The 17,444-nt window shown below is 44.1% G+C and overlaps 1 protein-coding gene across 2 annotated transcripts in view; it reads left to right on the top strand.

Annotated features, from left to right (window-relative positions):
* The first annotated feature begins 4,495 nt into the window (after nucleotides 1-4,495).
* Nucleotides 4,496-17,444, top strand: part of Adamts3 (ADAM metallopeptidase with thrombospondin type 1 motif 3) — a 220,030-nt gene continuing 207,081 nt past the window's right edge. For both annotated transcript variants that reach the window (XM_059275220.1, XM_059275221.1), the window contains exons 1-2: nucleotides 4,496-4,564; nucleotides 5,725-5,752. In XM_059275220.1, coding sequence (XP_059131203.1) covers nucleotides 4,496-4,564; nucleotides 5,725-5,752 — 97 coding nt within the window. The remainder of the gene's footprint in view (nucleotides 4,565-5,724; nucleotides 5,753-17,444) is intronic.

Below are 17,444 nucleotides of genomic sequence, written 5' to 3'. Positions count from 1 at the left end.
ACTGTGTGCTCTGTACCAGGAGTTTGCCTCTGAGTAGGACAGTTCAACATCCTGACCGCCAACCAACACTGTTAATGCCTTGGTTAAAAATGCATTATATATTACAAGCAATGTACACATAGCAGGTACTGATCCATGAGTGAATAGTAAGTATTGTATTAGAGAAGAAAGAGACTTAGGGTGGATAACTCCTGCTGTGGGTGGGAGTTGCTGTTTTCTCTGTGTTCTCATGCTCCAAACTTCATGTCCTCTGAGGATCCAGGAGGCAGGGCACAGAGAGCAGGTAAACCCAGCTTGCACTGCCCTGTAGTAACAAGCCACATTCATGCACCTCCTCTAATACTCCTAATAGTCTAATGGACTATAACCACACGACCTGGAATAGAGAGCTCTTCAAGAGGAAGGGGAAGTGCCTCATGATAGCAATTCTTGGGAGCTGGTGATGGAAAGTGAATAAGGCAGCCATCAGGACCCAGTGTAACTTGGAATTTGAAGGAAAAGACAGAAACAAACCTTGCCACTTAGGCTGCAGTTGCCTTCCAATCCATCCTTTGAATAAAGGTGAGTACTGAACTTCATAAACTTCTTTGACCAAAAACATGAGGCATCTAATGATTATCGATTGCAATAAATAGTTAAATATATTAAAAGTGTGAGAAAAGTACATAGCCAGAAGTAAAAAACAAACATACAAACAAAAACAAAAACACAACCTGAAAAAATCATGAATTACAAATTTTGTGTTGTGGGAAATATAAATTAGGCATAGTAGGAAACTAATGATATCCAGTAATAGAGCAATTATAGCAATATACTGTATTGAAAGTTACTTAAAACTTATAAATCGTTCATTTCTGGAATTTCTGTGTAGTATGTTTAAGCTGGGGTTGATTACGTGTGACTAAAATCTTGAGAACCAACACCTGAGATAAAGGAGAATACAGGACACCTGTTCCTCTTGCAGTTTGAAATGTAAAGGGATGTCTAGTTTCATTTCTGTCTCTCTGATCAAATACCCTGACACAGAGCAATACAGAAGACAAAGGGTCCATTTTAGTCCCCAAATTCAGGTTACATTCCACCCCGGTAGGAAAGAAAATGTGGCAGGAATTTAAAAACTAGTCATATCACATCTGTAGTTAAGAGCAGGGAGAAATGAATGCATGCACGCATGCATGCATGCATGCATGCTTGCTACTCGGCTTACCTTCTCAACCCTTACACAGTCCAGGACCCAACCTCAGGGAATGGTGCCACCCACAGTGGGCTGTGTCTTCCCATGTCACTTACTACAAAGCAGAGAACCCATTCCAACAGACATGCCCTCAGGCTAATCTTATCAAGATGATCCCTCTTCCCAGGTGACTTTAGATTGGGTCAAATTGGTAATTAAAACTAACCATCACAGGGGATGACAATTAAGATGAGGTGTCCAAAAAAAAAAAAAAAAAAAAAAAAAGACCCAAAATACAGTTTCACATTAGCCAGGTATCTAATTGGATATTCAGGGTTAGTAAAGTTTCCTGCATCCCCCATGGGATGGAAATTGTGCTAGATATTGGTGACACATAGTGTTACTGTTGAAATTATTTATAAATGAGAAACATATTTTGAAAGAAAACACACCTCAAAGTGCTTAGTATTTTTTTGGTATAAATATATGCTCTCCTGTATACAATGCTCTTGGCCTCTTGGACAGGAGAATGTGTGAGAATCAGTATTGTAGCTACAGCTGAGACAAATGAAGGGGAGGAGATCGATCCCAGGCAGGCTGGAAGGGTCAGTTTGTGACAGGAATTCACTAACTCCAATAAACTATCTGTACATATGCCCTCATGCTACAGAAATTTAAATGTAAGCCCTTACCGTATTCTAAATAACACGTAGACAGTTTACAGTAAAACCATGTGATTTTCATGGTATCCCTAGGAAGTGGGAAATAAAGAAACTCATCTCATGTTCTTTATATGCCTATTTCACAAACTTTAGTTGGCTGATAGACTTCCCCCAGTAAAAACAAACCAGAGAATAGTTTGTAAAGCTCTGCCTCACAAACTATTGTGTTGGGAGAATCTTGTTAATTTGAGCTCACATTAGAGTTAGAGAAATAAAGACCTTATGACATGCACATAAATCAGCGTCTGTCAGAGAGAGGGTCATGACTCAGTAGGTTGTGAAATCCAGGGAGTCCCAACCAGAACTTAAAGACAAACGAAAAACAAACATAAAGAAAACACCAGAGTTGTTTTAGGCAGAACAGTCAAAAAACCAAATAATGGAATTTTAAATGAGTGACAGTGTAACACACACACACACACACACACACACACACACACACACACACACACAGCCAAAGCCAAACCTTTCTGAATCATATTTTCCTGAAAGTTCCCTGAACTGTTTGTTGTGCAAAAAAGTGTTTCAGTGGACAAGTGTCTGAATGCTGTGAACTGACACAAGAACACCCCTGTAGCAGCATGGATACTAACACATCAGTTTGTCATCACTTCAGATCAGGGAGTTTTAAAGTGGAAATACCTCAGAGGGGAGAAACAAAAATGGAGTTCCAGGACTTGTCGGACAGCGGTCGGGACAGGGGAGGACAGTTCTAGAGCCCCAGGTCTGTTTGTACTCCATTTTCCTGAATACAATGACCACATTTTTAATTTATGCAACGTTGAGGCATATTTGCTTTCAAGAGATAGGACAACCTGGTGCAAAGCTCAGGCCTTCATCCCTAGACTTCATTAAGTCAAGGACAGTCCAAGGCAATGCTGCAGCCTGGAGTTGAAAGGGGAGAGTCAACTTAGAGGTCCTTCAGTCCTGAGGGTCTAATCCTATTTCTAAGCAATAATTAACTAATTAACCTAACACTGTGTTACTAGATGAGGCTACTTCCCAAATGTTCCTGTAAATGTCCTCCTTATATGATTTTGGCAGGACAGAGCCAACACAGCAATAACGCAGTGCGATGGGTAAGCTGGAGGACAGCCTTTCCTTCAGCTCCCTAGGAATAAACAATTTATGAAGACATACAGCAAAAATTAACTGCATTTTGGCAGGATTGCCTCTTCAGGACCTGACTCCACTTCCCTATTTCCAGGTGAAGTCTTGAAAATTCCACCTCAACGTGAGTCTCATTACTCTGGTCTAATCTTGGGAGAGGGTGGTCCTTCAGGACAGGGAGACACCCCCACTCCCACCTCCCCATGGCCACCCTGGTCTACCCCAACTCTCAGGTCTCTGTCCTTTCGTCCCTGAAAGCTGCAAACCGCAGAAGTCACTAGATAACTTAATCTGGCTGTAAGCAAGAGCCCCTGAGGCCTGTCTGTGTACGCTTGTGATAAACGGAAGCATCCGGCTGAGTCAAGAAAGGGAACGCGGTATCTTTGAAAACTAATATAAACGAATAAAGCATAAACAAGAGCTTTGCAGAGAAGAGTTCCCCCGCCCCCCACGCCCATCCAAGCGTAGGACGGGGATGAGTATCTGGAGGGGGAAAATCCCCCACGTCCTTGGGCTTCTCTCCAGAGACTTTTCCTTGCCTGGGCGGGAGTGGTGGTGGTGGTAGTGAGGAGGGTGGATAGAGGAGGCTGGAGGAGGTGATTTCCTCCAGCCCAGGTCTGGTCCCGGACCCTCCCCCTCCCTTCGCCAGTCGGGATGGGTGGCGCGCCTGGACCCTCCCTCCCCGCCCTGGTCCCATCGCGGAGACCTGGGGGATGCGGGGGTCCAGGCGGCGCTTTCGCAGCCCCCGGCCGGTGCGAGTCCTGACCCTGCGCCGGGGGCGCGGGGCCCCGCGTGACGTGGGCGCGCGGCGGGAGGGGCCGCCTCGGGGAGGGGGGGGGGGGGGTTGACTCGGCCGCCTTATTAGCGCCCGGGCGGCGGGTCGCGGGCAGAGAGCAGACGGCCCGGGCCGCGAGCAACCGGAGCGGGCGAGCGGCCCACTCCTCCCTCCTCCTAGGCGGCCGCCTCCTCCCCTCGTCCTCCCGCCCCCACTGCGTGTGCGGCGGAGGCTCCAGGGCTTGCGCTGCTTCTTTCTCCCGCTCGCTGGGCTCCGGTTCCCACTTTCCCCGGCCGCCGCGCTCCCGGGACCCGAGCCGTCTCCGTGCTGCTCAGCCTCGGCGGCCCACGGTGCTCCCAGAGCCTCTCCAAAGCAGCCCCGGGGCAGCGAGTGGGACGCCCCGGTCCCTTCCCCGCTTGGGTCAGCTTCTGCCCGGCTCGCAGCACCTCCTGGCTCCCGCACAGTCGGCTTGGGAGGACAGGGTGAGGAGGTGAAGTGGAAAGGACCGACAGGGCACGGGGCCAGACGCACAGCTCACGTTGCCTTTTCATTGAGCAAAGCCCAAGATCATTTTTTTTTTTTAAAGCTCTGCAACCCCCCCTCCCCCTTCTTCCATTTTCTTTGCGCTTTTTTTAAAAAAGGAAACTTATTTTGGGGTGGTTTGCGCTGGGGTAGCTGCTTTGCCCAGTAGTTGCGAAGTGCAATCGACTCGTGATGGTGTTCCTGTCACTTTGGTTGATAGCAGCCTCTCTGGTAGAGGTTAGGACGTCAGCTGATGGACAAGTAAGTGGAAAATAATAATAAAGAACTCAAACCCCACCTTTTCCCGACAGAGTTCCTCCCCTCCGTCCCTTTCACTCTCCCCTCTTCCTCTTGTTACCCTTCTGGGGCATCTTCTGCGTTCCGAGGCAGCGCGTGGAGGGCCGGGCGCTGCGCGGGGCTTGGGGGGTGGGGTGGGGGGCTGGGGGCGCATTGCACCCGAGGTTGGGACAACCCTACCCCGGGAGCCTGGGCTTATCACACCTGGGGCTTCCCAAGCCCGCGGCGACCAGGGGCAGTCCAAATGTCAGACTGCAGCCAGATCGCATCCTAGTGGGGCCAGCCAGCTGTCCCCCTTTTGCGAGGGCGCTCCGGGCGCTCTGGCGAAGTTCGGGTCGTGGATCGCGGATTCCGGAGCTCAGAGAATTTCCCTCCTCCTGACTCCCTGTTCCCGCGGGTAGCCAAGGGGACAAGGGTTTTCAAAAGTCCCCAGGCAGGACCCGGAGCTACCCAGCAGACACGTGTCCTGGGAGGACCGCGGCCGGGCTGCAGTTTGACAGTTGGGGAGGGCCTGGGACGTTTCCTGCCCTCGCCTTTTCCGCGGGCAGCCGATGCTGGAGGCGTCTGCCGCCTCTTCCCCTCCCCCTCCGCACAACTCCTCCTCTTTTTAAAGCTAAATTGAGTGCAGCTCTGGTGCCTTTCGGCCCTGCCCCCACTCTGTGGAGACTCAAGGTGAAGCTGATGCTCTCAGAAGAGACTTTGAAGGAGGCTCAGGCTGGCCAGCCTTTTGTAGTAAATCAAATCATCGCTGAACCGGTGGGACTCTCACTGCATGATTTCTCTGTGAGTTTTTGTAGCCTCTCTGGTCTGGTGACCTAGTAGTGGAGTTTTCCGAAGAGGCCATTGAGGGTCACTATTTATTTTACTGGCTTCACAGATACTAAAATTAAAGCCGGCCAACAAGTCCCTTTCTCAAATAGTCATCGAATTGGCTCATGCTCCTGTCGCAGGAACCTTCTAGGAACTAAGTACGGTTCAGCCTTCAGGCAGCAATTCCAGTCTCTCAGTCTCCTGATTAACCAGCTCCCGAAAAGCACTGATTGGTAGAAATAAATGGCACAGGGCGATAAGATGAAACCCAGTAACTGTTTCTTTTTCTTACTCCCCCCACCCCCACCTTCTAGGCTGGTACTGAAGAAATGGTGCAAATAGGTAAGCCTCCTTCTCAGATGTCACTCTTACCCTAGCTGAGAGCAGGGAACAAAGTAAGCTAAGCAAAAGAATGGTTTCTGCAAATTTTCTAATTAGTGGTTAAAATAATTCGTAGTCTGGAATCACTTCTACTCTTCCGCTTTCTGTGGGAGGGTCCTTTCTTCCCCAGGCTAAATTAGAGTGGTGTCTGTCGATAGCCTCCCTAGTAGTTCGACTTCTCAAGCATTAATTTATTACTGATTTGGTGCGACACACTCGGCCGCACTGGGAGGGTTAGAATGGGACTGGAACACAAGAGATACATAAAGTCAGACCATCAGCTTGTGTGACCTAGGGAGAGACAAATTTGGTTATAACCGGAGATAGTTGTAGGGATGCCAGGAAGAAAGGGGAAATAATCAGAGAATTCACATTTTAATTTTCTTAAGTTTGTCTGCTTCGTCTTGACTTATTTTAGCCCATAAAACTATTCCATAAAATAATTATCTTCAAATATGCAAGATACTGTTAAGGCCTTTTGCTAATAAAATTAGGTAATACTTGAGTAATACCTGGTGCTGGGGGGGGCCTATAATTACTCCCATTTTACCAGCGAGGAGACTAAAGTTCAGAGTACGTGATTTGTAACAGGTTACTCCAAAAACAATGGTCATTTTTTTGAAGTTGTTCATAATACTATGTTTTGAATGCTCACATTTGGAAAGCCAGGCTACAATTAACATCCTGTAATACACATATTAAAAATTATCCTATGTGTATGGGGTGTTTGCCTGTCTACGTGTCTGTTCACATGTGTGCAGTGCCCAAGGAGGCCAGAAGAGGGCATCAGATCCCCTGGGTCTAGAGTTACAGATGGTTGTTAGCCACCATGTGGGTACCGGGAATTGAACTGGGGTACTCTGAAAGAGCACCCAGCGCTCTTAACCACTGTTTTAGTTTTTCCTCTATTGCTCTGAAGAGACACCATGATCAAGCAAGGCAACTTAGAGAAGAAGGAGTTTATTTGGGGCCTAGAGTTTCAGAGGGCTGGAACCCAATCTATCATAGCCAGGTAATACAGCCATGGCAGCAGGCAGGCAGGCAGGAATGATGTGGAGCTGTAACCGAGAACTCACATCCTGAGACACAACCACAAGGGAGAAAGAGACTAATGGAATGGCACGAGTCTTTTGAAACCAAAGCCTACCCCCAGTGACACACCTCTTCCCAAGGAGCCCTTCTCCTAATCCTTCCCAAACATTTCCACCAAGTCGGGGCAGAGTATTCAAGTACATGAGCCTACAGGGGACATTCTTATTCAAACCACCGCACCATCTATGATAATGCATTTTATTCAAATTACTTGAAAAGAGAATCTTAGTTTTGGCAGAGCTTTCCTGACTGTGAATTTTGTAGTTTTGAAGTGACAGTATAAAATCTGTTTGTTGAGACTGGGTTTCACATAGCTCAGGGTTGGCCTGGAACTCACTAGGTAGGCAAGAATGTCCTGGAACTTCCGATCCAAGTGCTGGGATTAGAGGTATCTGCTATCACACCAGGCTGTGAAGTCATTCTTTCTTTTTTTTAAGAGGAAAGTTATCCCTACTGCTGCAAACTTGGTTACAAGTTACCGACGACTTACTAAATGCTGGGTGTCCTGTTAATTGCTTGATGTGCGTTGTCTCGTCCGATTCTCACAATCTCAGGATGGGCGAGGTGTGTCTGTTACTGAGACAAGGAAACTGCCGCATCTACAGCTGCCTGCTGCCATGCACAGTGAGGGCCATACTTGTTAGCTAATGGGTGAAGCCGATATCCAGGCCCAGAGCTGGGTCCAAATGTCCTCTGACTTAGGATGAGATTATGTTTTGTAGACCCATTGTGAATTGGAACTATTATAAGCCAAAATGCATTTAACATACCTAACTTAGGGAGTGGAAAAGCCTAGCTGGAAGTGCAGCTGTGTTGAGTATTGGTGTGGATTGATGGTGGAGATGCTGCTGCTCAGTGTGTGAGGATGTCAGTTCTGTTAGCGCTATTTTGAGAAGGATCAGAATTCAAAGTTGTATAGTTTCTCCTCAGTCCATTTGCCTTTTGCAATACTGTGGAGCTGTGAATCACTTATACATGCAGCATGCACATATGGAAATTGTACTTGGGGCTTCGTGTTGTGAGTCTCTTCCCCAGTCTTAGAGTTTAAGTGGCCAGAGCAGGACGGAAGGGAGGATGGCTGCTGAGCATGTGCTGCCAACTGCCTAAGAAGAGGCATTAGTTTTGTGGTGATTGATTGCACTCAGCCATCTATCTGTCTTTTTAAAGGAAAAACAAACAAACAAAACCAAAAAGCAAAACAACAACAACAAAAACCAAACCCCCAAGTAGAAAAAGAACAGTCTTAGTTTTATTAACTTATTTCATCAGCCACTCCAGCATCTCAGGATGTAATTAAAAAGGTGTTTTAAGATGACCCATTCTTCCAACATATTGTTTATTCTGTTTATTCACAGAATAAAATGTGTTGCTCTGATGAAGTTTTCAGATAGAATCAGGATGCTCTCATGCAAGAGGCCCGGGATTGGCTTTGGTCCAGACCTTTTGTTGGTATCAATTACTTTCGCAGTTCTTTCTGCAGAAAAGAAAACAGTGCAGGTGTGCTTAAATTTTAGCTTGAAGATGATGAGTCAGCAGCCTGGCAGGGGCACTCTTGGTGCTCTTAGGTTGTATTTCTGGAGATTTATAGCGTTTGTCTCTCTACTCCTGTTCTATGGGATTCCTCTTGGCTATTTTCATTTTATTTACTATACTCAAGTTTAATGAAAACAAAAAAAGAACAGTATAAAAGATTTTGACCCTGTGTCTTGTACTAATGAAGTATAGCCATCACTTATAGTCAGTAAACAGACTCTGTGGAGTTTTAAGAATGCTCTATTTCAGAAAAACTTATCCATAGGAATGAATTCTTCTTTGCTGTCTCCATTTGAAAAGGGACTTACGGATTCAGTAACATGCACTTCTGTGTATTTAACTGTTTCTTTGGACAGCCAATCATTTGAAAGGTGGATATATGCAACAGTTTGGAGATGCTGTTTGATTAATGATACATTAGGAAAGACTAATCCAGTCTGTAAAATTTATTTATTTATTGTTTATATCGATTGCACTACAAATGGGCTAGAGAAGTTCTATAGCTCTGAACGGTTTCTGATTATGTTTCAGGAAGAGATAGACATAATTTAGCAATGAACCACAAACTGTGGAGAAGACAAATTTGAAAGGAATGTAAGTTTCATGTGCTCGTAGGATAGTGTGTATCCAGGGTACAGCAACATCAGGACACAGCAGCTGTCTCCACCATCATCAATCCACACCGATACTCAATAGCTGCACTTCTAGCTAGACTTTTCCATTCCCTAAATTGGGTGTATTAAATACATTTTTTGACTTATAATTTCCGATTCATAATGGGTCTACAAAACATAATCCTAAGTCCAATTAAAAAAAATCTCTATGACATGTCTTAGCCCCCTAGAGTAGAAGGATTTTATTTAGGTAGAGAGATGGCAGTCTACAATGGAGGGGATGGCAGGTTAGAATACATTAGGTTTCTTACCTATATAGTCTTATAGGGGATATGGCTTCTCTCTTAGCCAGTGGGGAAAATATGTTCTTTGTATTTGGGAAAGTATGACTCATTCTAGGGAAAAATAGGGAAATAGATTTTGAACTCTGATCTTGTCTGGGGCCTCTTTGTCAAGTAGAGAGAAACTACCTTCCCCCCTCCCAACCTATGCATGTTGAAATATAGTCATATATGTAGGGTCAAGTATGTTTCATTAGCTCCTTGGCATGTTTCTGCTGCATGTTGGGGAGCTCTTTCTTGTCTGACTCAGCACATGGTCTTAGTGGGATGCAAAGGCATAATTGTGGGCATCTGGCTGGCTGGCTTAATTGGGTTAGGAGGCTTTCTCTGTGACACACGACGGTTCGGAAACAATTATAGTTCTGCAGAAATTGGAAAATCTGAAAAAGAATCCTCAGTCTCTTTGTTCTGAAACCATCACTTTGTTATTCTCCGAGTGTCATTTGAGGAAGGTTCATGATATTGGATTAAGCTGTCTTTCCTCAGCAACCCTGGTTGGAACTGGGGCATGTTTGTTTTTCTCTGCTCTATTTCTAGTCTTCAGTTGCAAAATCCATTGCATTTCATTCTTTAGAAAGGAGCTTATCTTTGTCCACTCAGACATCTAGTTTACTAAGAAATGCTTTGTCATCATTGGGATGTATCTATATCTACATCTATACCTATATATCTATGTCTGTATCTACGCACACTTTTCAGAGTTTAGAAGTCACTTACCTAATAGTTGACACGGAGTAAGGGAACACTGTCACTGCTTACCTCATGAAAGTGAAGACTCTGGCTTGAACATGGCTGTGTCTTAGTACATAAAGCCACACAGTACCTGGTGGTCCACAGAGACTCATTACTCAGTAACTGGCTGTAGCAGGCAGGGCATTATGGCATTGAGATCTCTCTATGTTCTGGAATATCCTTAAACGCTTTGGTTCTGTGCCTTTCTTCGGGTTTAGTGAGTCCCCGAGAAAACGGTGACTATGACAATGGCTATCAGTTAATTATTCAATGTTATCAAGGTGTCTTGTGACTACTTTTATGCTGCAAAGCACAAGGTCCTTGGCCCATTCATTTTGTGTGCTTTCTGCACAGCCTACTTGGGATTATTGCCCTGTTTGCCTGCTCTCCCTTGTGATTGAAGAATGTTGTTGCTGCCGAGCTGAAAGTTTTCTTGCCCATGCTTTTGCTGTTCTCTTGTTGCTTTCTCAAATCATGCTGTAGTGCTCAGAAATGTTAAGAAAACCCTCAAAGTCACCCCTGCCCGAGGATGACGAACTTCAAACATTCTTTGCTTGTGAGAGGCCAACTCAGACTGCCTTGGAAATCCATTAGGGATAGTTCCAAATGGCCTGGTAAAATTATGAGTGGTTTTGAGATGAAGAATCTGGTTATATCACTTGGACTGTCTACAGGGATGACTTCCACGGAGTTCATTCTTTCTGTGAGAGGATTGCTGTTAGCGGTGGAGCCTCTCCTTAGCAATCCTGGAATGGAATACAGATCAACTTTGAGTCCTAAACTACACTGGTGCCTCTTCCTGCCAGCTATCATTCTCTTGTTCTGATTATACATGTGTTACCTTTGTGCACTGTGGTTACCTTCTTTACTGTTTACGTGTTTTCTGGACCTCTGATAGTTAAAGCCCAAAGAACTGACAAGCTAGCCATTTTTACTCACTGTTCTTTTAATGGCAGTCTTTTAGACTTTAGATTTTTGGATGGGGATACTCAACTGGTAAAGTGTATGTAGACGTTACAAAATCTGAAAGACTAAACACCGCTTTCCTAAACATTTTGGATAAGGAATAATCAGCCTGTGTACATGAAGCATAGCTGGTGTGCTGTCTGGTTGGAATAACTAGTGTGATAATATGTTTTGTATGAAGAAAGACTGGTTTGGTATATTTGTTTTGGTTTTCCACATCATTACAAACTTCTTCAAAAGACATCAAATTCTGGTCATGCTAATTGTCCATAACGTGGTCATTATTTTTCTTATGGTATCTGCTTTCCCATAGTATTGAAATTTGCCACATGGTATTATATGTAGGTCATTACCTTATATCACATTACCTTAAGTGACTCCTTAAAGAAAAACCCCTTTTCTGTGTTTCTAAACACATCATATATTTTGACAAATGGCTTTTGGAAAAAAAAAAGTGTGAAATAAACTCCTTGCAATTTAAGAGTGAATTGGCTTTTAAGAAATTAGTTAAAAATTACTTTTGGCTTTGTTTAAATATTAGAATATGTTTAAAATATTTAAGAGTGTCCGAAAGATGCAAGGTATTTATCATTTTCGTTGTTGCAAATACTCAATAAATCTGAGCGGTTATATAAGCATGGTTTTGTAAGTTTATTAGTACTTTGGGAAGATGCATAGACCAGAGGGAGAGCAGAGACAAAATAATATTCAAGACTTATATCTTTAAAATGGATAGCAAAGCGTGGGGAGTTTCCTAGTATGAGGAATCTCCAACCCCATGTGTAATTGATCCATCTTAATTTCCCAAGTAACTGTGCATGAGCTTGATGACTAACTATAATCCCTAAGACAGATTTTGTGGTAAAATGTCATTCTCTTGTTTATAAAAATGACTGCCACAAATTCAGCATGATGAATCTGTGTGGACTTTAGACAGATTGCAAGCAGCTTGAAACAATACATCTTGCTCTTGAATTGACTGTAAAACAAAAATAGTTTTTGGGAAACTTGTAGGTCAAATAGGATTAAAAATATGAATTTCCCAACCATGTGGATTTAGGTACTATCTCTCATTTCTTGTGGTTTTTCTTCATATTGAGTAAATATATTTATGGACACGAGCCTATAAACGAAATAGTAATTGAAATAATTAGTGATTCAACTTGGAGTTCTTTCTTTTTCATGCAAAAACCTGTCTTTTCCATGCAAAGTCTATTCTGAGGAATGATTGGCATCCTATTTCTTTACATTATCAAGTAGTCAGGGAACAGGTTGTGCAAACTGCGTCATTTAAACACAACTGTATCACACCTCCCAATGCCACTTTCTTGTGTACAACTTGGGCACACTATGCTACTTCTTACTTCTTAGAGGTTGATGCTTTTATGCAGATTCCTAAAATGCTGCCCCAATGGTAAGCAAGTCAGACTAACAGCTGTTAATATTAGAATGTCTTCTATTTGTACTTAGAAAAGCATTTTTAAAAATGTTATTAGTATGCAAAAAATAGGACATTCCAAAATACTTCGCACTTTGATACCATGTAATAAAAACTCATACATTGACTTAAAGAGAGGTGTTTCATTCTGTTTCCTACATTTAGGTCTGCTGCCCTGTAGCTAGAGTTTTTCTATCCGGGTCCCACCAAGTCCTGGCAGTCCCATAGCCCACTTATAAAATAAACATACAGACACTTATATTATTTAAACTGCTTGGCCATTAGTTCATGCCTACCATTGTCTAGCTCTTACTCTTATACTCAGCCCATTTCTGTTAATCTATATGTCGCCACGTGTTCTGTGGCTTTACCTGCTGCCTCTACATGATGCTCCCTGGACAGCAGGCTGGCGTCTCCTCCTCCCTGCCTTCCTGTTCTCTCAATTCTCCTCTCTGCTAATCCTGCCTATACTTCCTGCCTGGCTACTGGCCAGTCAGCGTTTTATTTATCAATCAATCATCCACAGCGCTGCCCAACATGAATTTTCAGGAGCATCAGCTTGCTGTGCCGCAGCCTTGTAGACCATCCAGCCACTTTTAGCATACCATTCCCTCCTTGAGAGTTTTATTTTCACATACTATCTTCATGCTGATTTCTCAATGCAGGGTTGCTTAAATCATTGAAATACAGCAGCAAAGGGAGTTGAGGAAGGAACAAGACAAAAGGTTCTTCCATCTGGATGACTCATAGCTGTGTTTGTGGTACAGGGTGAGTCTTTCTCATCCGAAATGCTTGAGGCCAGAAGTGTTCAGATTTGAGTTTGGGGGTTCTAGGCTATTTGTGTTGACTGGCTTTGCTGAGTATTCTTAACCCAAATGCCTCAAGTCTGAAAGGTTGCAAGATTGTGGAACTTTTAGGTGTGTCATGTGACTTCGCAGCGAATTTGGGAGTTCTGAGTTTATCAGATTAGAAATTTTTTTTTCTTTTTTCTTTTTGCAGAGCTGAGAACTGAACCCAGGGCCTTGCGCTTGCTAGGCAAGCACTCTACCACTGAGCTAAATCCCCAACCCAGCAATTTTTTTTTTGACTAGGATAGAAGACCTTACCTGGCTCAATTCTTCCATTTTTCTCCACTTTATTTATTGGAATTCCCTCATCTTCATTTCATGGAAAATTCATAGAGCAGGCCCACCTTTTTGAATGTTAGTGATAGGAATCCAGTTCTCATAGGTTAAAAAAGAACAGATAGATAAGATAATCAAATTTAGGCATGGCTGAAGCTACAGTTCAAATCACGCTGTCGCCCCTCCTCCAGCTCCACTGACATCAGTCTCCTCCCTTTCCCCTGCCTCTGCCTCTGGGTTGTCCTTCTTTTCTTCTACCAGGATTAGCTTGATGTCCCCAAGATGTGGTGAAATTTGTCATCAGCATCTCTAGGCGGCCATTCCACATTTTATTTCACTAAAGAGACACCTGCCTGGGATAGCTTCAGTACCTTTGCTGATAGTGACTGAACCGAGTCCTAAGCTTAACCTTGAAAAGGTGCCTGTGATTGGTGGATTAGTGCCCACCTCCCCTCCCCCAAATTACCTGTGTCTGAACCCTTGGAACCCGTGCCCCTAGTAAAGGAGGAGGTAGTTGGTAGGGAAAAGTAGGCTGCTAACCAAGTGACCTTAAAACAGATTATCCAAGCTTATCTGGGTGGTAGTCTCTGTAAGTAGGAAGGTGGGCAAAGGGTTGCTGGCGGGAGGACAGCCCAAGAAGGGCTTTGTCTGATGTGGCTTTGCAGATTGGGGATGAGATCATCAGCCAGGTGCCCTCTCGAAGCCGAGGAAGGCAAGGGAACAGGTTCCCTCCCAGAGTTCGTGGTCTTTCTGGCACCCTGCTTTCCACCCAGCATGATGCAGCATAGCTGCCTCAGCAGTCCTGCTGTTCATCACTAAATTTACACTGATCTGGTACCTCAAAAAATAGAAAACTCACAGCTTTGGCCCCTCATAAACCAAATGATTTCAGATTTTTAAAATTTAATTGTCACAAAGAACGTTCCAGTGAAGACCTTTCAGAAGTCTCTCTGTACTTTTTTAGCATCATTTTCCCTGGCTTTAACACCTGAGAAAAATTCTAACGTTTATGGATTTAAATTCTAGATCCAGTATTAATCATTAAGTGTACTAACCCCCCCCCCCCAATAGGAAGAAATGTGAGGAATATTGATTTGTACAGCAATGTCAATGTCTGATGTAGCTCTTGGGCTGACAGTTTCTAATAGTGACACCCAGCCAGTTGAGTGTTTCTTCAGAATCTAAGCTAGGAATGTTAAGATTTTGGCATTTATTCCTCACTTAAAAAACAAACAAACAAACAAACAAACAAAGCTAACCTCCTCATCTTGCTATCCTGTTGTTATTTGGCTATTTGAAGATGTAGTCCAGAAAATATTTGTATACTTCTCCTCAAAGCACGTATTTCCTTCTCTTACCTGACTTAATGTTCCAGAACACTGAAGAATGCACTGTTCTCTCCTAAGTCACTTTATAGAACATAAACATTGTGCAGTCGCAACAAATATTTATTAAAAGGCAGATTTAAAAAAAGAAAGGAAAGATCTCTTAGTTCACAGTTCTTTATTCCTTCTCAATGAGTCCTCTACCCACTGCTTATTCACTTTTCAGACAGCTTTATGAAAAAGCTTGAACTATGAAAATAGATGTATTGCTAAAAGAAAAGACCCACTGAGAGTAATCTGTCTTGTGGTGATAAGAGCCTGGAGGGATGAATCGAGAGGATGAAAAGGGGCGGGGCACTTGGCTGTGTTCTGAATTTCAGTGGGTTCATAATTGCTTGGGAGAGAAGATGTGTTCCCTTCCCCGTAAGTGTTTACAGCCCTGCTAAGCCCTTTGGCATTTGGTGTCCTCTTTAATGTCCAGTCTTCAGAACAGCTGGCTGCCGTCAGTTGTGATGAAAGTTATTCCTTTTCCCCCGGCTCAGGATTGAGGGTGCTGTTGCTTGAACTGCTTCTTCAGTGGGTCTCAGAGATGCTGGTGTGATTTCACTCTCGAAGCCAGCTGACTGTATTGCTGAGGATTTGTACCTGATAAAGGAAATTGCCTAGGTGAGCTGCCTCTCCACAGTGCTGTGATCAGCAGTTCCTGGGAAAGAATCCCAGGTCTCTTGGTGGGGTCATAAGGCAAGAATTGCTACAGCATGCCTGGATTTTAGGTCCCCTGTCAACCTAGGTTTATGGTCCTAGCCACAGCAGGCATTCCAGACTGGGAGTAAGAACATAGGGAAGAGGTGCTAGGGGGTGGAGGGAGCTTCCTTCTCTTGATGGCAATGATAGTAAGTCATTTTCCATGTGTTCCGATTATGTTCAATGGAGTTGGCTCTTCACATTGCTTACCTTCTTTGAGCTTTGTGGTCTCTATTGTGCCGATTTCCCTAGGTGAGCCTTCTTTTTCACAATTTTCTTGCAAGATGCCAAAGCACTCAGGCTAGAGCCCACACCCAAACGCAGGCTTTAGTGCTCCAGCACTGCACCCAGGTCTCTTCCTTGCCCGGGGAAGGAAGGACGCAGGCATCAGTCTCAAGTGTTCCTCTATCCCCTGTGCCTGGGAAAGCCTGGATGTTGATTAGAACACCTAAACATGTCTGGATATGGGGAATACACTGCGTCACTGAGATGTGAGCTTTATCATGTACTGGGGACATTTGTGTATCACCTATAACACACTTCAGAGGACAATAAGTCATATTTTCCCTGTTGTAGTAGCACCTGTGGCTGAAGGTATAAAGGAAATAAGATGACTGGGTGTCTTGACCAGCCCCACGTGGAACACTCACTCCCAAGAAGCCACAGTCCCCAGAAGAGCCAGCCTTCCCTTCCTCCCTACTCTCTGACAAGGGACCTTCAACTCAGTTATTGTCCTACACTTATGCCCCAAAGGCCTTAACATTTTGGAAATCATAGGTCACACACACATAACCAGGAACCTCATATACTGGCAGCTCTGATTTGTGTCACATGACTTGACAGTGAAAACTGTGGGAGCTTAGACAGGAAGTCTGTCGCTCATGCACTGGTGTTCTGGAAGGGATTGGGCTTGAGGCCAGTCAGTTCCTTTTCCTGGTAGTCCAGCGTAGTGGCCTGTAAAGGCAAGGTGATTAGCTGGGCCTACTGGGCACAACTCGGCTTCCAGAGGCTAATGGGGATGATGTTGAGAACACACTGCAGAGAGACTCGAATGCCCAACTTTAAAGTGTCTTCTTTTATTGTTGTATTAATAAAACATGGCCGGGAGTCAGCTATTAGTGTAAGATCTGATAGATTCACTGAGCAACGGAGAAACTGATCAGCAACCTCTATTCTTCACGCATCCCAGCTCAGAAGGGCTGCACATCTCCTTTGGCCCCTCCTTATTCCTCTTGTGTGTCTATCTCCTCTGAGTTGGTCTGAAAACTCTATGGTCCACCCTGGCCAGCTGAATGTGGACCCCACCTTCCAAACCAAGGCCCAACTCCATTGGAGGTCTCAGAGCAATAACACAAACAAATCTCCCACAACACAACTTAAGTTTTGATTTAGACGAAGTTGACTTACCTCCAAGTTTCTGTTTTATCAGAGTATTTGGTTAGCAGTTTGGGAATCTAACATGAATAAAAATATCAATGCTATGAGTTTTATCAGGAAACAATGGGAAAGTATTTGAAAAGAATAGCATGGTAAAATCATTTACTATGTCTGTGTTGTTTGTGGTGCTGGGGATCAAACTCAGGGTAGATACTTCCGCTACTCTTTGCATACGTGTACATACTCAGTAGTAGATACTATTGTGAGCACTTTGAATCGATTGGGTTGTTTCATTTTTATAATAACTCTGTGGTGGTCAAAAAGAAAATGGTCCCCATAGGGAGTAGCACTGTCAAGAGGTGTGGCT

The sequence above is a fragment of the Peromyscus eremicus genome, chromosome 10 (assembly GCF_949786415.1).
Source record: "Peromyscus eremicus chromosome 10, PerEre_H2_v1, whole genome shotgun sequence".
Classification (NCBI taxonomy): domain Eukaryota; kingdom Metazoa; phylum Chordata; class Mammalia; order Rodentia; family Cricetidae; genus Peromyscus; species Peromyscus eremicus.
This window is presented reverse-complemented; position numbering and strand designations above follow the sequence as displayed.